Source organism: Dysidea avara, chromosome 12, assembly GCF_963678975.1.
Source record: "Dysidea avara chromosome 12, odDysAvar1.4, whole genome shotgun sequence".
Lineage (NCBI taxonomy): Eukaryota > Metazoa > Porifera > Demospongiae > Dictyoceratida > Dysideidae > Dysidea > Dysidea avara.
The window spans coordinates 24,054,889-24,075,234 of NC_089283.1; the positions used below are offsets into that span (position 1 = coordinate 24,054,889).

The following is a 20,346-nucleotide window of genomic DNA, read 5'->3' on the forward strand; positions in this document are numbered from 1 at the left end:
GCATAGACACAAGCATCTTGAGAGTAGATGGCACTGACCCATGCTGACAACCAGAAGGAAATTTACCATCAAAGGAAAAACTTTTGTAGCTGGCAATCTCTTTACGCACTATCTTGGCAACCTTGGCCAGCAGTACTGCATCACCTTCATAATCACATGCTGTAGCCTGCTTTAGCATTTGCTGCATACCTTGTTCAAAAACTAGAATTTTATTTTTACCATCGCTTTGCTCTTGTGCTTGCGGAAAGTATGCTAGAACTTTCTCCTTGAATCGGCTTCTGTTAATCTCCTTCTCAACACCAAGGTAGCGTACCCGCATTTCATACAGTTGATGAAAAACTGAAAACTTAAAGTAGAAGGTCCCATCTTCAACACAATTTTCTACGTAAGTAAAGAGCTCTACAAGTGCTCTTGCCTTCACCTACTTTTCCTCAGAAGAGCCTACTGGTTCCTGCTCTTGTTGCCGTACCAGTGAACGGTAACGATTCCTTAGTGCTGTTAAGCACTGCAGATGATATTTAGCCTCAAGTGCTATAAGATCACCACCTTCCATTCTAGCCATTAAATCTGTGTCCTGCAGCTCTGTAGCCATATGTCTTATGGTCTCATCAGCTTCAAGTGTTCTAAATTCATGCAGTTGTCCATCTTCTTGATGGCAAAACAGACAGGACATCTTGTCCATTGACTGGTGCCGATACCGTTTCATCCCAGAGTTGCTGCTCTCTGAAGTGTTGTCCCTGTCTCGCTTTTTGGTAGCTCTCTCCAGCTTCTCTTTGTTAAACTTGACATAGCAAGATTTGTGCCATGCACCCCGGTTTTGGACCAGTTCACTTACAGTCATGTCATCTCCAAACTTAAGCACCACTGGCAATGAGCCCACAACTTTGAAAAGATTAACATTATTCAGAAAGGACCTGTATGGTTCTGATTTGTCCCCACTTCCTTGTGCATTCAGTGGGCATTTCAGGGGCTCTGTAGTTTTTTCTTGACAGACCAAGCACATGCTCCAATCCATCATTCCAGTCATATAATTGACAATCCTGCAGTGACTTTTGTTAGCTTACATAAGCAGACAGAACAACTATTTACCTCAATGTGTGCTCAGAAACTCAATCCCACAGTCAAAAATTAAACAGAGAAGTAACCTTTTTTAGTTTAAAATTAACTTCAATATGTAATTGACAATACTGCAGTTCTGTAGCAATTGTAATATATGTATACACACACTGTGTTGTATATATTAGCTTACCTAAGTAGGGAGAACAACTATTAATCCAACATGTGCTCAAAATCTTAAACCCACAATTAAAAGTTATTCATAAAAAAAAACTTTTAAGGCTAAAAAATGACCTTACTTAGTGCAGTATAGAGATAAACTGCAAATGTAATAAGGTATATAAGGGAGAAATAATGTCTACAGGTTAAATTTAATTTTTGAAGTTTTCCTTAAAAATTGGGCTGTAAAAGTGGGAAACCCAAACACACGTAATTGGAGGGAGTGGTTCCTATCAAAAATTTAAAGTTAAGGTGATGGGTATCATGTGGAAAAAATTTGGTGCTTTTGTCCAGAGTGTCCACATCCATTTGCTAAGCTACCTGACTATTACCTGCTAGAAACAGTTGAATTTCTAAATTTATTACTGTTTAACCGTAACTTCCTATGGTCTTGAACAGTTGTACACAATTTCACCTTGTTTTGTTAAAATACGCAAAATGATTTATACAAAGTTTTGCACACACGATGCTATTAATACATGTTGAGTTATAACACCGTGACAGATATTAAATATAATCACGATATGGTACATCCTACAATCATGAAAGTAGCAAAATGTCACAATCACTCAGCCGTAAATGTGACCCGCCTAATAAAAATAAAGCAGATTTCACTGTACCAATTGACATTAATGATTTTCCACTACACCACCAGAGATCACATGACATCACATGATCACCTGGTACTATCCTCATCCTCAGGTTCATCACTCAAACTCCAATCAGAATCATCTTCCAGATCCATCATGAACTTGAGTGCTTGTGCCACTGTCAGGGGTAGGGGGTGGGGGGTAACAATGTTATACATATCACATACACATAAAATGTACACATACTACACACTAGAGATCCACCGATAATCGGATTGGTTATCGGCTATATCGGCCTTGTTTTTGCATATCAGTATTGGACCGATAACATGTGTAAACAAGCAGCAGATACAGATATACATAAACATCTATTTATGAGCACTCGTGCTCTAGTAATATCCTGCAGTGCCGTTTATGCAATGCCAGCTGTTGACTACAGTCCCACTCTGTCACTTTATTTAGAATTATTAGAGAAAATGTCAAGGCTACCATTTCAAATCAGCTTTGTTTAGGGTCATTCCGTGTCAAATCAACAAGGAATTTAGGGTCACCTCTCGGATTTTGACGAAACTTGGTGTGTTTGTAGTACCTATGGTGCTTATCACTCATGCAAATTTTTAGCTCCATACATTCCATAGTTTCTGATTTATGACCACAAATATTTTGAATATTTCATGAAAATTTGGTCCATCTCTTGTTACAAAATCAATTGCAACCTTGCACTGTGTAAATGTTCGTAAACACAATTTTCAGTGATGGAAGACTGTTGATTGACCTTTCCAGTGATCCCTAAATTATGGGATATCTACTTAATTATGGTTTAAAAGTACTTCATTGAAAACTTTAATCCCTTATATTTTGAAATATGCTGCTTGAAATTTTTCGAATTCTTTTGTGAATAATGATTGGGTCATAGTCTATGTTTGATAAAATTTTTGTGGTGGGACCACAATGGGCTCAAGAGATATAATGAATTATGTTGTGGTATGCAGTGGAATTTGCAGGCTATTATTGCTGTATTGGAGTGTACACCTCCAATAACCACTCGCAACAAAACAAGGCCATGCCAAATTTGTCTTACAGAGTGAAGGTGTCTAGGTGCATTGCAATCTGTATTAATGACCACCTGTATTGAAAGACCATCTATAAGCTGTAGTTAAGTTATACTTCATTAATATATAGCACCAAAGCATCAACCCTTTCTAGCAAATCCAAAAATGGTCCTTATTAGACAGGTTGACTAAAAATTACAGATCTGACCACCATGTGTCCATGAACATCATGTAAATGTACTATCTCTTCACAAATACCTTCTTTATTAAGTTGAATACCACTGTAGTGGACTTAGCCATATTTAAGTTGCGTATGTGGCTACATAGATACATACAACAGAACTCCTCAGAAGGGATACCTGGATACCTTGATAACCACGACACTTGTTTATACACTGTACTCCCACTCTAGTGGTGCACATACATTTAGACCAAGATACTTCTGTGGCTTCTGTAATATGAGCACTTTATTATGTTCCTAGCAATGGAGGGGTTTTACCATACATGCATTAATTGTACCTCAATATGTGAAATTGATTACTACATTACTTTACATTCATGACCACTTTGAAGATCAAGTCATAAACTCATGCACATACTCACATAGGACATGCTGACCACATACTTAACATTTGCTTGTACTGATCTTCAAAGCGTCAACCCAAAATACTTTGAAAAACCATTTTAGTAATTACAGTACTATAAATCACACATTGAGGTGCAAGCAAGTGTTAATAATATAAAAACTCTTGGTACAAGTAATGCATCTACTGTATATAGTGTAACTATTCTATTTCCTGGACCATTGATGAAGTGTTCATTTTTTGAGAAACCACAGACTTGTCTTGGGCACAAAATGTACATACAATTATAAAGTAAGATCATGAGGCTATTAAGGTGCCCAGGTATCCTTTTTGAGGAGGTCTATTGTACCTATGCAGCCATGTACGTAACTTGAATAGTGTAGAGTGGGGATATGTATGTGAGTGCACTATAGCGAGATTTTACTTAATAAATAAGGTATAACTGAAGAGATGGTACAACATTAATGTGTTTATGGACACATGATAATCTCATTTATAGTCAACCTGTCTAATAAGGACCATTTTTGGATTTGCTAGAAAGGGTTGATGCTTTGGTGCTATACATTAATATCCAATTAAAGTATAAATTAGCTACAGCTTATAGATGGTCTTTCAATACAGGTGGTCATTAATACAGGTTGCAATGCACCTAGACACCTTCACTCTGTAAGACAAACTTGGCATGAGTGGTTATTGGAGGTGTACACTCCAATACAGCAACAATAGACTGCAAATTCCACCGCATACCACAACATAATTCATTATATCTCTTGAGCCCATTGTGGTCCCACCACAAAAATTTTATCAAGCATAGACTATGACCCAATCATTATTCACAAAAGAATTCGAAAAAATTCAAGCAGCATTTTTCAAAATATAAAGGATTAAAGTTTTCAATGAAGTATTTTTGAACCATAATTAAGTAGATATCCCATAATTTAGGGATCACTGGAAAGGTCAATCAACAGTCTTCCATCACTGAAAAGTGTGTTTAAAAATATTTACACAGTACAAAGTTGCAGTTGATTTTGTAACTAGAGATGGACCAAATTTTCATGAAATATTCAAAATATTTGTGGTCATAAATCAGAAACTATGGAATGTATGGAGCTAAAAATTTGCATGAGTGATAAGCACCATAGGTACTACAAACACACCAAGTTTCGTCAAAATCTGAGAGGTGACCCTAAATTCCTTGTTGATTTGACATGGAATGACCCTTTATCAGCTTGATAATGGCAGCTAAAAGTTATATCGGTGCACCTCAACTACTACACACACAAACACACACACACACCACAACAGAAATATTACACAACTTACGTACCAACAAGGGGTAAAAACTTGCTATGTTTTCTAACCATGGAGGGCGCTGAAATGAAAAAAAATAATTGTATAAATACCATATATTTCAGAGCATCTGCGATCTACATGATTATAGCTGTTAGTCACAAAAATCTCATACACACAAGAACAAACCAGATGACCTCATTTTAAAAAAATGAAAAAGTGCACGATTAGGCAAATTTTGGGAGCTATGCTGCTATACTTACACACAAGCACAAACCAGATGTAACATACGGTCCCAAGAAGTCTTTAGCCGGGTGACAGTGAGTTATGATATACCAAGTCTTCGTGTCTCGATCTGGTTGACATGACAAAGGGATATCACTTTCTTGTTACATATACATGGCCTGGACAAGGAGAAAAGCTCCAACTTCTAACTGATATAAAGACCTCTATAGCTGCCTGATCCAGTCACTTAACTAGCCTGAATGTATAATGATCTACCAGAGGATGGCAAACCAAGAGAAAAGGTCTGATACAGCAGAGGGGAGTAGTACTGGACTGGAATACTGGAGTGAACTTGAGTTCCAAGTCCCTAGGCTTGCTATAATATCTTTGAAAACTGGGCAGATGGGCACTACACCTCACATCAGGTCATATCTCATTACTGGAATGAAATATCAATACTCTGGAATGGAATATCAACATTCTGTAACTTGTACTACAAAACCATTCAATTGTTAGGGTAGTGAAAAACTAACATACTAGCTACTTACATCATTGTAGATGCCGAAGTTGATTGCATTTACAAGTGACTAAGAATACAGTGAACAATTGGCCTTTTCCATCACTACAAAGAAATGGCAACTCCTATTTTGGGGTACTCTATTGTTTTCAAGTACAGGTAAAACTTGGGGGATAAATGAAGATCGATCGTCTGTGTACTTCTAGAAGAAGATACTGAGCTGAAACTAACAAGTATGGGTATCAGCTAATGAAATTAAATTGGTTTTGAAAATTTCAGTTTGTATTGTTGTTTTAATGTAGTTTAACTTGTTAAACGATTTTATCCGAGGAGTCCAGTCCCGGATACGTATACGTTATCACCGGAAGCCGGTGATCACGCGCTTCAGTTATCCTAACGTGCATCCAAGTCAAGTTTCCAAGTGGTTTGCTCTTCAACTTGTCTTCTCAACCTGTCATCGTGCAACACCCATGAACATTGCTGTCCATGTCTCATCTGGACAGCAATGTTCCCAGCAGCATCGCGACCTCCGTGACAACAACAGCCGTAGGACAGACTTCCCCAGCCGTCCTGTCGACAACTACAGCACCTCTGCCCATCATCACGACGGCCCCTCAGACAATGGTACTAAGACTAAACGACGAAGCTCTGCAGCGAATCATCACTGGAGTAGCTGATCAGCTGAGGACCCCAGGAAGATCTGAGTTGTCTACCAAAGCGTCTACCAGTGCCTCCTACCAGGATCCACTGCCACTTTCGACCACCTCCAACCACACTACAGGTTTGTGTCCGATACTACTCTTGTTAGCAGCAAAGCGTTTGCTCCATTGCATGGGGGAAGTGCAGCTGTGATTACCCCTCCTAGCCCTCTTTCCTTCTCCTATCATGGAGAAGTGACTTTAGAGTATTTTTGCACTGCGCTAGGAGCCCGGGGTTCGTAATGCAGCTCACCCCCTACCCCTTCCCTCCGCAAATAATCCTCTCCACATTGTCTCTCATTATAGTATAGCTACGCGGGAGCAAGGAGGGAGCTGAAAAAGCCTGAGCAGCGGTGTAAGTCAGCCCCCAGCCAGGTTCAGCACTGTGGACCTTGACGAAAACACACACGGGGGGGGGGCCAACTAACTTTGGCCTTGGCAATATCCGTGGCAAGTCCAGGCTTTTGGAGAAACCCCTTTAACTTGGCTTAAGTACCAGCCCATAACCACTAGGTATCTGGCCTGATGAAATCAGTTATGAATCTACTATTCTATACCTTGTTACAGGAAATTTAATTATTGTATAACTTAATCTATCAGGCCACTTTAAACCCAACCCAAATAGCCCTAAAAGGTAAGTGCATGCTCTCAGTAATTCCTGCTTATATAGCACCTCCATTGACAAAATCAAGGCAGCTATACTGAAGGCTCAGACCGCCTGGACTACCATTCCTGCTAGCTATTCTCTACTCCATGCAGAATGGTAAAGGGGCCATAGCCTGGCTTGGCCTCACTGGCGTGAGGCAACTCACCACCACTGAGGAGTCACCACCCCTTAACGCCACTAATTGCCAAAGCAAAAAAAAAAAAAAAAAAACATAGCTGAGCTTGCGATGGAACTCTCCATCCCATCTACCAACCAGTTACTGGTACCAAACTATGGGCTTTCAGTTGAGCAACCCATGACTGTGCCTATCATAACTATGGTAAGGCATCCTGTTACTCTAACACCAGACAGATGCAATAACATGAAAAATAATAATAATAATAAATGAGAATAAAGCAAACCAAATAGACGGTCAAAATAAATCAATCTAATATAAATAAGCCGATTGGCAAAAGAAAGTTAACAAGAGTCTCTAGAGCAGCTAAAAGAGATAAAATGCAGAGTTTAAGTGCTGTTATTGCACATGGACAAAAGGAAGCCATAACTCCCAATGCAACGGCCCCTATGCCCTTATCAACAGCCTCCCCACCTCCTGTTATAAGGGTGGGCACATGGGTGCGCATAAAAAAATAAAAAAATAATAAATACATAAATTTAAAAAAAAAAACCGAATCTTGTACTAATGCCCACCTTTTACCATCTACTACAGGTGGAGGACTGGACCAGATGCCACCCCAGAATCAGCTGGCAAACCTGGGTGTGGCCACCAGGATCAGTGGCAGTCCTGCCCCGTCAGCCCCCTACCTGGGGTCAGCAATGCCCCCTGGCTCCCAGGGGGTAGGAGGAAGTTGCCAACAGGGAACTGCTCTGGTTCAATCCAGCTCGACACCCATCGTCTCCCACACGATGGGTCTACAGCATGAAAACAATGGTCTTCACAAAAGCAGCTCAAGCTCAATGGTGTACGTCGGACCCGAGCTCCCTTGGCTCCCCCAAAGTCTGGTGGACAAGATACTGGCAGGCGACTATGTAGACTTTAATGACCTGCCCCCAGCTTGAGGAATCTGCAAGCCAGGAAGGTAATTCACCATCGAGGATGAGATGGTGCTCTCCCAGAGCCAACAAGGTCCACACCGAAGGCTGATTGCAGATTTTTGTACATGGGCTCAGTGATTCATGCTGTACACCATAGTACTGGTATCCCACTACCCCAGTAAAGCAGCTGATCTGGCTGCATACATGTTCAGGACTGCTTGTCATGCCAAGAGGTTCAAGTGGCCTTCCTGGGTCGTTTATGACCAGATTTTCCGCCAGGAGATGGAGGGAAGGCCTCAGGAGTCATGAGCCAAGGTCGATTGTACCATCTTCTCCAGGAGCTTCCTGGGCATGGATTGCTCAGCTGGAGGCTGGTGTGAATCATGCCTGTCCTTCGACCACGAGACACACGAGTGCCCCCTGGGCCCTCCCCCTAAGAGGCCCAGACCAGCAAGTGGCCCGCCAAAGGAGGAAGACCCCTACCGCAGAAACTTCAACAGGAACAATGGGGTATGCAAGTTCGGGGCACGGTGCAGGTACCTGCACAAATGCAGAAGATAAAATGGGGATCACCCAGCATCAGCCTGCCCCTCGAAGAAGCAGTAGCTAGTTGGACAACAAATGGACTGAACCCTCATATGCTGTGTTATGATCTGCACTTGTCTATAAGAAGAGCTCATATAGCGCTTCTATATCTCCATGGTCTCCTTCCAGGCTACTCCTACATGGAACAACTTCTCGTCCTAGACCGCTGCAAGGAGAAGAAAGACATCGACACGTCCATCTTGAAAAGTTGGACGGGACCCATCGTCACACCAGCCAAGGTGCCCTTCTGGCAAGCTCACCTCGCCAGCCACAATGACAAGAGATTTTCTCATTGGATAGTTCAAGGATTCACAGAGGGTTTCTGGATTGGTTACACAAGGGAAGAAGTAAGAAGCTCTCGTAAAAATATGTTGTCAGCGGGGTCCCACAAAGATGTAGTATCTACCTACCTCAAGGGGGAACTACAGGAGGGTCGCGTAGCATGCTGCGGACCCTTGAATGAGGCAAACCTGTTGAAAATACACATCAGTCCCTTCAGTGTGATCCCCAAGAAAGGGAGGCCCAACCACTAGCGGCTTATTCTGGACTTGTCCGTGCCGGAAAATTACAGCGTAAACGACAGGATTACCAAGACTTGGTCCAGTCTGCAATACCTTTCAGTGCTGGATGTGGTAGAGCAAATAGTAAAACTGGGCCTCGGAGCACTCCTGGGGAAAATGGACATTTGACAGGTCTACCGTAACATTCCCATAACTCCGGAGGACAGCCACCTCCTGGACATGCAGTGGGAAGGGAAAATCTACGTCGACAAGATGTTATCTTTTGCACTACGCTCCGCCCATATAATTTTTTTAGCAGTGGCGGACGCCCTGCAATGGATTTTGCTCCAAGAAGGGGTTTCATGGGTCGGTCACTACCTGGATGACTTTATCACACTGGGCCCAGCAGGCTCAGAGGAGTGCCAGAGGAACATGGCCATTATGGACAGCACGTGCGACAAGGCAGGCCTACCCATCGAACGCTCCAAAACAGCAGGCTCCGCCTCCAGGATCACCTTCTTAGGGATGGAGTTAAGACACAGTAGCTGGAGTGATACGGCTGCCGGCTGACAAATTACGGGCTCTGCAGGAGCTACTCGACACCTGGCACAGCAAGAAGAAGTGTATCAAGAAGGACTCACAATCTATCGTAGGTTTGCTAAACAACGCATGTAAGGCGGTGCGCTCAGGCCGTTCATTTTTAAGATGGCTAATTGACCTCACCTATGTACGGCGGGAAGGAGACGACAAAGTCTGCCTAAATGTAGAAGCCCGTTCAGATATAGAGTGGTGGCATCAATTTGCTCAGTCATGGAACGGCGTCTCCATGCTGCCAGCTTTGAAGAGTCAACTTCCAAAGGGAGTGATCACCGCCGATGTGGTGTCAGGAAATTGGGGATGTGGCGCACTCTCAGACAATGAATGGTTTCAATTACCTTGGGGAGGTAGTCTTAGCCACTCCCTCATCACCGTCAAAGAACTCACTCCAATAGTTATGGCAGTAGCGGTATGGGGGGCTAAATGGAAGGGATGCATGATTCTCCTACGCTCAGACAATATGGCCACGGTGAACATTATTAACAGTCGGACAAGCCACAATGGTGAAGCTATGCGCCTGATGAGATGCCTGGCCTTCATTCAAGCCAGGTGGCAAGTCTCAGTAGCAGCCAAACATATCCCAGGAGTCCACAATACTCTTGCAGACGCGTTGTCAAGAAACAAGTTGGTCACCTTCCATTCTCTGTTCCCACAAGCCAACAGTCAGCCTACCCCGATACCGGAAGCCTTAATAGATCTACTGGTCATCTCTAGGCCGGATTGAACAATATTTTTCTGCCGGTCTAGCAGCCTCCTCTAAAAAGACTTACTCCGCCGGACAGAAACACTACTTAGAATATTGTAGCAATATGTCAGTAGATCCTTTGCCACTTTAAGAACAAACACTGTGTCAATACGCAGCAGTATTAGCCAATAAAAGCTTGATGGCCGGCACTATTAAGGTATACCTATCGGCCGTACGACAACTTCAGATTAGTTCCGGAGGAAGGGACCCCAAAATCACGGAGATGTCACGCCTTTCTCAGGTATTAAGGGGAATAAAAGCAACTCAGGCAGCCCAACAGCCAGACTCCGCCCACAAACGGCACCCTGTTACACCGGAAATGCTGCGCGCGATCAAGTCATCATGGGAAGCAGAGCCCTTAACAGACGACAGGATAATGCTCTGGGGAGCCATGATGCTATGTTATTTTGGATTTTTCAGGTCAGGCGAAATTTGCATCCGGTCCAGGGACAGCTTCGACGCCACCAGCAACATGACTTTCTTCGATGTTTCAGTGGACAACCTGGTAGACCCATCTTGCATTCAAGTCCTCCTGAAGAAATCAAAGACCGACCAGCTGAGACAAGGGACACTGGTCTGTTTAGGCATATTTGTATACCCCAAAGCCGACCTATGGCCAGCTTTGGGACTTTTTTAACCTATCTTTTTTTCTTTACCACAGGAAGAAGAAAAGATGAAGTAGATGTACTTTTAATATTTTATCAGTGAATGTACAAATTCTATATATAATACATATATTGATTACAGAAATCTCCATGGTGGTTTCTTTGTAACTGAACACTCTACAAGGTGACTTCTTCTAGATGCTCTCTCTACAGGGTGAATTGTTTGTAGCTGAACAATCTACAAGGTAACTTCTTCTAACCGATCTTTCTACAGGGAGATTTGTTTGTAGCTGAACTCTCTACAAGTTAGACACGTTACTGATGATGCAAATGATGCAAATCTGACATGTTACTGATGAGTCGGAACATGTTTCTCAAGCAGTCAAATCATGAAGAAATTTTAATTGTTACAAGCTCACTGACATACATATTAATGCTGCGCAGACGATTTTAGCAAATCAGTTTCCTCCATTTGTTGGGTTTGATTCAACCCTTAAAACAGCAACATGTTGGTGGGTAATGGGTGAACAATTACATGCAATTTTTCTGTCTAAGTTCTCATCAGATTATGGCAAGTATATTGTGACACAGAGAAGGAGTTATCAGAGTATTTTATTAACTATTCAACGACATTGATGAACCACCAAGTAGTGTACATAACCATTGGACCAAATACTATGACATGCAAACTACTAGCTACAATATTTCTGGAATGTATTTGTTGCTCAATAGAATGATGGTATTTGGCAATAAGTCAACAGGTTGTCATGTGGTAAACATCCAGCTGAGTTGTGTTGCACTTCCCTCGAAAGAGATTCTAATAATAAGTCTCGGCAGTGTTATATGTAGATTATCACTATTCCTTATGTGGAAAACAGAAAAGATACGATGCTTGATCAAGCTATCCAGTTATTGTCAATGTTTTCAAGGAGCAGTGTATCATTTTGTGACTGCTGAAAGCTCACACTTTATGTATGTGACAGTCACAAACGGGCCATAAAGTGAGTAATTGTCTTCCTATACTGCTTTATGTAGTTCACCCTAATCTTACTGCAAATGGCTTTAGAGCAGCTGAAATCAAAGCGCTTCAAGGCTACATAACTTGAGAAATGAGAAGAGCCTTTAAAAACATACGAGTGCAGAAGATAATGATCCAAACAGCCATAAGTAGCACTGAAAGAAAAGATGACATTTATCAGCCATATCCCCTCGTGGACAAGTTGTACTAGCAGATAGGTACGTACTTGTCAAAGTACTACCAAGAGTATATAACAGAGACGAACAGGTGTATTACCCCGTGATTAATGATTGCGTAAAGTAACATGGACATTTCAGTAATATTAATTGCCATTAAGGGTTGCTGTATTTAGCTCAATTCGGCCACTAAACCAAGCGAAAACATGATAGTGTTAAAGGGAATTGGCTAATGTTAAAGTTCTGACACTGCCAAGCGGATCTCTGAAGGCATGGCAACACACTTGTTTGTGCAACCGTTGCTTTAGCGAGCTGGAGTTATCTTGGGTCCTCACTACACTTTCCTTGTACAATAATTGTTGAATACTTGGTTGAATAACATGGAAAACTGGCAAAGACCCATTGTCACGTACGCATTTCAAATTACCATTTCATGTAAACAAACCATTACTGAAATATCCGTGTTACTTTATGCAATCATTAATCACAGGCTAATACACCATTCAACACTCTTGGTTTCTATTATATACTCTTGGCACTACCAAAGAGGGCAGAAATCTGATGTTTGATACCAATGGCTGCAATTTTTTCAATACATTTCTTCTCTGTCAGAGAATGGCTTGGCACAATCTTTGCTGCAGTAACTGACTCAACAGTGTGCAAGCGTGGGTAGTACAAAGAGGAGGGAAAACTCCAAAGCCAAGAGATAATGTCCCACAAATCTGCAACATTAAAGAAATTGTTTTTTAATTGAAATCAAATCATTACCGTATATAGCTAGTCTTTCTTGCGAATATTAATAACTGCAACATTAAATTACTTACATGAAAGTTTTCTCATAAATGGCCAAGATGTGCTCGCTGGACACATGGAAGCGGAACTGGTAGCTTCCTTGTGTGTTTGACACTACTATGTTTATCGATGGTAACTCTAGGAGAATATTTACTTTTTGAAAGAGGAGTCAATAGGGTCGTTGATCCAATACGGTGTAGCAGCAAAGAATGACTTAGCAGCATTTTCATACGAGTAGAGATTAAAGCTACCTTAACAGATAGGAGAAATACCCTGCTGGTGATAATAAATTGTCAAAAGAAATTATCAAGATAAAGATATGGCACCACATACAAAAGTAGTACCATGTACTGGTAACTATTGATAGATGTATACAAACCCACAGTTCTGTTGCCATTGTACTATAATGGTCAAATTAATGTACTACTGAAACTCAAGTTTACATGCCAAATAAATTCCACAACCATATTATAGCTACTGCTGTGAGAAAAAATGTGTTTGAGCACAGCGTGTCATTCTTCAGAACTTTAATACAACAATAGGATCTCTTGGTAGGTCGCTTTTCAGTGTAAACAGTAACCATAGAGAGATGATTGTCAAATCTGACTCTTGAATCATCACCACATTAGAGAAGCTAGTCATCATTTATGATATCAAGTACACAGAAGCATATCTACTATTAGTTTGTAAGCATTCAAAACACCTGTACAACCCACTTTCCAACTACACACTTCATTCTTGCAATGGAAATATGAACAATGGCATCCTCGCCATTAATAAACAACCCGTCAATTCATCTGTGTACCATTAAATAACACCATCTGGAGTAGTGATGTTTCTGCTGCTACTCTGTCTACTAACTGCAAAGTACAGGAAGTCTACAGCTGTGACCAGGCTAGCGATCAAACCACTTTAGCGTCAAAAAGTTGTAAGGGAAAAAGCCAAGAGTGCATTTATCAAAGAAGATAGCTAAAAAACTAGCAAGTAGAGTGAGTGCTACAAAGATCAATCAACAAGTTTTAACTCGCAATGCCATCATTGAGATTACTGGAAGAAATTTTATTGGAAGAGACGTGAAAATGAAGATGATACAACCATCTCAGAAATGCCAAAGACAAAAAGGCGACCACTACTTTTGGGAAAGATACTTGAAGACATAGTACAGTATATGTATCAATGTTGAGGGATTATGGGTACCCCCATTGTTGCTGTGGCCAGAGGTATAGCAAAAGCTATGAATCGAATAAGACTTGCACAGTATGGTGGTCCAGCAACGTTAACTGTGACTTGGGCTAAGTCCTTGTTAAGTTTACAGTAAGGAGAGCTACTATGAAGGGTAGCCCACCACACGACAAGCTAAAGTAAGTAAAGCAGTCATTTCTTGCCAAAGTGTTGGAGACAGTGGAGTAATGAAAACCCTCTAGAGCTAACATTTAGTTTGGACTAGACCGGCATTAATTTGGTGCCTTGTGGACAATGAGTAAAAGGGGGAAGAAAAGGTTTTGCTAAAGTTGACCATCAAGACAAAATGCAGTAAAGTGTGGTAGTCTTGTTGGAGAGCTGCCATCCTACCTAACAGTACTCTGAAGACTGACTTATGTTCCATACTCAGTTTTACCCTCAAGCACCGTGCAAATCAGGAAGAGTTTCATAAAAGTTTGGGTAGGATGATTGCTATTTTCAATCATTTTAAAGATCAACTGACTGAAAACATCACAACCAAACAGGAAGAGAATCAAACTCATTTTGTATTGATCCTTCTGACTGGACAGCTGCAGCCAATGGATATATCTGTCAACAAGGTAGTCAACAAGGTAGTCAAGTCGCTATTAATGAAATAAGTTTCAGAAGGTAACTACCCCACAGAAATAAGAAGCTTAAAGACTCATAGTTTAAACAACATAATATAATACAGGAATAGCATGCCCGAGGTGTTGTAGCAGGGAGACAGTTTCTCCTTAAGACATACGCTTCATACATGAATTAAGGCCTTTTCACACTACAGTCAAATGCACATCGAAGCCAGATCAAATGATTTCACACCTGAGCCGGATTAACCACAATGCACATTCGACCTAGCTTCATGTCAATGCACTTTGAGAGGTGAATTGGCCGGACTTAATGCACATTAGTTCAATTAGCAAGGGGGCGCCATACAGTCTCCAGATATCTCGCGCAAAGCATGGCTATTGCGCCAAGACTAAAGCGACGGCATACCTAGTGTTATACTCAGCTTGTGGATGCGATATGGTAACCATGAGTGAGTGTTGAAGGAATAGCATACTCTTCTGAAATCATCATGCCTGGTACAGGTTTAACCAGCTCCTTAGCACCTAATATTTTGTAAGTGTACTAGAAACATCCCTCGCTGCGAATACTTTTCTGACTCCAAGGAATATGAAAAAGGTAGTACAACGACCGATGCCATTTAATATTTTTGTTACGTAATCGGGTAATTAATCACGAGTTATGAAAGCAAATTGAATTCAGTTACTAAACACATAGTGTGAAATGGATTGATGTGCATTCGATCCACTTCCAGTCTGGCCACAACTGGATCCACATTCAATGTGCATTAAGTGTGTAAAGGTCTTTAATTCTTCAGATAATTTAACACAGTTTGACTTTTCAAAAAGGAACACAAGAAACATTCCAAACAGGATCACTACAATCAGAATACATCACTATGTGACTTGTTCTCTGATACTACAACTATGATCATCACAGATACACACTCATCCGGCAGAAGCACCACATACGTATTGCACCTATCAGATGTACAATACAACCAGCAGATCACCCTGAATAGAGGAGACTACCAAAATGACAGTGTTTAAGAGTGGATACATGGTAGCTCTGTGAAAGCATATGAAGGGCTACCAGTCTCTGAAGACATTTTATTCTCTGTTCATGACAAGAGTGGGCAAACACATGCTAAACGAAACTCAAACTACGACAAAGGCACACATATTCCCTTTCTCTATTACATGTCAACTTGGGATCTGACAAAGTTTTGCAATATCAGACTATTCACTATTGTAACATCTATTTTGCCCCACTCAAGATATCCCAAGCTACAATTCACATAGGTCCCCTTTCTATTTGAAAGCCTCCAAATGTGTCACGTAGCCACCTGCTTACTAAGGTCAGGAAACCAAGACTAGATTATAGCAGGTTTCAATACAAAATACTAGAAATATGAAATTCTATATACAAAATTCTATATAGGTAAATATGATATTCATATATGAAATTCTATATTCTACATACATACCATTCTCCGCTAACAAGATCACCATTTCAAATCCTAAGTGTCTCCATGAGTCATCGACTGTCTCCGTACCAGAAAGCTACCATGGCAACAGCACATATAATATTATGACAACACATATCACAAACCTTTAACATGTAGTCCAGGATCCTCTCCAATTGTAACCGCAAAAACTTTGGGCAGTTCTCAGCAAGCTCAAGAAATATCTTCAGAGCAGTATCATCTTCTTGAAGTTGAACACTGTTCTCAACTGCCTACAAATGAAACAAAACACAAGAGTACTACCAGCGATGAATGTGTGACATCTTTACCAAACTCTCTGAATTAAGGACGCTATGAAAAAGTTCAGACAGAAATTGGTCCTACAGTACATAGATCCATACATTTAAAAAAAGAAAGAGGAAATTTCTATATTGCAGCATAAATGGGACCAAACTTCTTGGCCCTAAAGTTTCTGAGGTGTTGTGGTCTTAGGGGTGTAAATGTGTGTACACTAGAACCACATGTGTCAAAGTGTCCACACATCGGGAGTGTCCTAACACTGACAAATATGTCTATACAACTAACTATTGGGATATCCACAATAATATTTTTAGAAGAGACAACAAATGGTCCACCATTGTGTGATAGTTCAACTCACAGTCACAAGTAACGGTAATATGTCAACAAAATGAGCTCTAATAGAATTGTCCTCAATCTGTAGAATAAATGACACTGTTGCCTTCACTGCAGCTGTCCACACCTGTTGCACAATCACCATGGTAACATAAAAGTAGCCAATGAACATGAGTTACCTCTTTGTTGGGTAAGCCCAACGCTTGTACTAACATCTGCTTGATTACTGTGAGATAATGTATTTGTTGATTGGCAAATACTGTGGGTAGTACACTACAGGAACATGAGTGGGACTAAATACACACTACACAGACATGCATGCACTACACAAGCACACACACACACACACGCACCCGATAATATTGAGAGCACTTTCATACAAGTGAGGTAAATTAACATCACAACAAGCAAAGAGAAACTTCAAAAGTTCTGGCCAATGATTAACATTACTTTCATCTGCAACAACACAAACAAAACAACATAAACAGCTGTAAAATAATTATCTGATTAATGGCAGCATCATCAAACAAAATATTCACAGATTTAAAACCAATTAACCCAAACCCACAATCGAACCCTCCACCAATCCCTATATAAGACCCAGCACAGGACTGACTCACTGGTGTCTATTTAAGTCCTTAGTAATTAAGTGTCCTGATTATCAATTTTTTGGAAGGCTATCTACATTCAGTTGTAGAGCAAGCCTAAAAGTTAAGGCAAAAAAGTTGGTACAGTGTATTTCTTCCTTATCCACAAATCCATCAATGGCTAAAAAAGAGTAGGGTATTTTGTAGAGAGAGCCATTGGAAGAGATAACATTTCAAGATGTTTCCCATGAAGAAAGCAGGAGAAAACTCGGGTGAGACTTATTAACTATGTTCCTATGTAGGAACACACATTTTCGAGCTTCTTGAATAGTTCTAGGTCTGCTTTTGAAAACAAAACCATACCTAGCAATTAGGGTTGGGCAATATTTCAATATTATCGCCTGTTCTCAATATTATGAGAGTACCGCAGCTTTTTTGAAAATACCACAATGCAGTTTGTGCAATATTATTGAATTTCTGCATAATTGCTAAGAAATAAATTGTGTTATTAGTGCTTTGCAGTCACAAACATTAGAGAGCTGTACCCAGAAGGTCTGACAGCAACTTGTGTTGCCATTACATATCAGAGTTGAATACTGTAGGCCCACAATAATGTCTTATTTATGACACATACAGTAGTATCTTATAGTGGACATGGCAATACTCGCAATTATCGCATGATCAGTGCAAGAATCGCAAGTAGAAAATACCAGTACCACCCAACCCTACTAGGAATTTTCAAAAACAGCAAAAATGCAAGCCCTCACATACTCACATGGGAAAATTATTCAACTATTCTTTCAGTGTTCACCTATTCTTACTTTGGAGCAAGCGGTCGATCCCATGTAAGTTATCAAGTGGTACTAGTCACCAATAGGCATTCAATTTGTGACATGTGAAAATTGCATGAGCTATCTTTAGTGTAATTATTGCAATATTGCACATATGAAACACAACCACATAGTTGGCAATATCATTTTATAGGCAATATTTATCACATTTTGCAATAATTATCGTACTTATCGCCTATTTTGGGCTCGTATTTGATACAGTTTGTGCATACAAGATCACTAACCACATGTGCCGATTGGTTAACTTGTTAGCAAAGAAGTTTTGTTTGTAAACTGATTCTACGACATTGCAGACTTTTCAAATACAATAATATTGCCTATACGATGATATTGCCTATACGATAACATTGCCTATACGATGATATTGCGAAGACTAAAACATGCATTGCAGGCACTTGATTAGGTGGTATTGGCAATTTATTAAAATATTAATTGGCACCAGTTAGGAATTGTTTGAAAAAAGCTGCTCCACTACACCTCAGGATTGCGATCAAGTCAACTCAACTGTAAAGCAATGGGATGTAAATTTAATCTGATCAACTGTAGCATGGAAACCGTTACAAGCATTTGATTACAGTGGAACTCCACTAATCCAGGTTGAAGCCACCCTACAGAGGTCTCCTATTTAGTAAGGTGTACATATGGAACCATGGACAAGTGTACTAAATATCAAGGTGCCCTTATTAGTAAGGTGTCATTGGACTTCAAAGTACAAGTATAATCTTCAAGCATGTTCCACAACCAATTCTCTCTGGCATATGTAAAATACAACACACTGCCCCATTCTATGCCATACTACCACACTACATACACACACTCACCTATACAATAGCGAGCTAGTTCAGCAATGGCGTCACACAGCTTCCTCCTCACAAAAGCACTCGATTCTTGTTGTAGAGCTGTCAGCAAACCAGTCTTGCAAGATTCTAGTATCTCAGGTGAGCACTTGAGTAGGGACTCCCCCGTCTGGATAAACGATCTCCGTAACAAAATGGCTGCCGTCAAATGATGCTGGAAGTGTACAGTAGTACAATTAGTAACCACACTATATGTACCTCCACATGTGGCTTATGGTGTAATCACCATTGTACATTTATGGCTAAGTGCTTAACAAGTACATTGGAGTATCAATGTGTGTACATTAGAACATACTGATGATGGGAGTATGAAGTGAAACAATAAGAGCTGCATTCTGTAATTTCAGTCAACACATGAAAATCTCAGGATTAGTAACCTGCAGAAGGCTGTACCATGCCTCACAGGCAACACCCCCCCCCCCAAAAAAAGTACTCATTACACTGAATGCAACTCATTACACATGTACTCATGTAAAGACACATGTACTCATTACACTGAATGCAACTGTCTCAGTAATACACCTGTACAGTACGTTTGTAGTAAAAAGCACATTCTCACTAAATCAGAATGGCACTTCCTGTTATTCACAAGAATGCAGGCAGTGTGCTTCATCTCAGAAGTGCTACAAACAACAACTTTACTGCAAATGGCACTAGTTGCAACGCCAGAGGTGATCATTATGGTAACCATAGCAATAGTCCTGACCTGTTCTGCTGAAGTTTTCACAAACACTGACACCAACAACTGCAGCTTAGCATCCACAGCAAGAGAATTGAGCTGCTCCTGAAATGATAAATATACAGCAAATTAACATGCATGATGGTGCGCGTCTAATAAAACAATAGCCACATAAAATCCTTTGCTTTAACAGGTTAACAATGCTAATAACATAAACAGAGTTTGTGAGTGTGTGCAGAGGTGTTTTCTTCTACACAAAGGTTAAAAATACACGAGGTTCGCACACACACGTGAGTGTCACGTCGCATCTTACATAGCTCGACATTTCACTAGCGGAATTATACGATCGTCTCACCTCGGCTTGATTACGTGTCTCGTTGTCCTCAGAAAGTAGCGAGTCGAGTAACACAGCAATATCAGCCATCTTCCCGCAACGTGGAGTTCTTGCCGCCAATTTTTTTTTTAATAATTCTATATCAACTTTGATTGTGGGTTTGCATTCTATCACGTGAACTAGACAAGAAACAGGCCGCTA

At 40.7% G+C, this 20,346-nt stretch overlaps 1 protein-coding gene and 1 long non-coding RNA gene across 3 annotated transcripts in view; both read right to left on the minus strand.

The window, feature by feature from the left end:
* The window catches only part of LOC136240405 (importin-5-like), a 64,928-nt gene extending 44,623 nt beyond the window's left edge, over positions 1-20,305 (minus strand). For both annotated transcript variants that reach the window (XM_066031381.1, XM_066031379.1), the window contains exons 1-10: positions 20,167-20,305; positions 19,839-19,916; positions 19,097-19,286; positions 17,191-17,293; positions 17,017-17,110; positions 16,863-16,964; positions 16,351-16,476; positions 16,226-16,301; positions 4,829-4,873; positions 1,956-2,043 (exon numbers count right to left, since the gene is read on the minus strand). In XM_066031381.1, the coding sequence (XP_065887453.1) occupies positions 1,956-2,043; positions 4,829-4,873; positions 16,226-16,301; positions 16,351-16,476; positions 16,863-16,964; positions 17,017-17,110; positions 17,191-17,293; positions 19,097-19,286; positions 19,839-19,916; positions 20,167-20,235 (971 nt within the window). In that variant the 5' untranslated portion in view covers positions 20,236-20,305. The remainder of the gene's footprint in view (positions 1-1,955; positions 2,044-4,828; positions 4,874-16,225; positions 16,302-16,350; positions 16,477-16,862; positions 16,965-17,016; positions 17,111-17,190; positions 17,294-19,096; positions 19,287-19,838; positions 19,917-20,166) is intronic.
* Positions 969-1,303, minus strand: LOC136240444 (uncharacterized). Its single transcript, XR_010693801.1, has 3 exons — positions 1,250-1,303; positions 1,090-1,195; positions 969-1,040 (listed from the first exon to the last, which is right to left on the minus strand). It is a non-coding gene; the product is annotated as an uncharacterized lncRNA (long non-coding RNA).
* Positions 20,306-20,346: the final 41 nt, after the last annotated feature.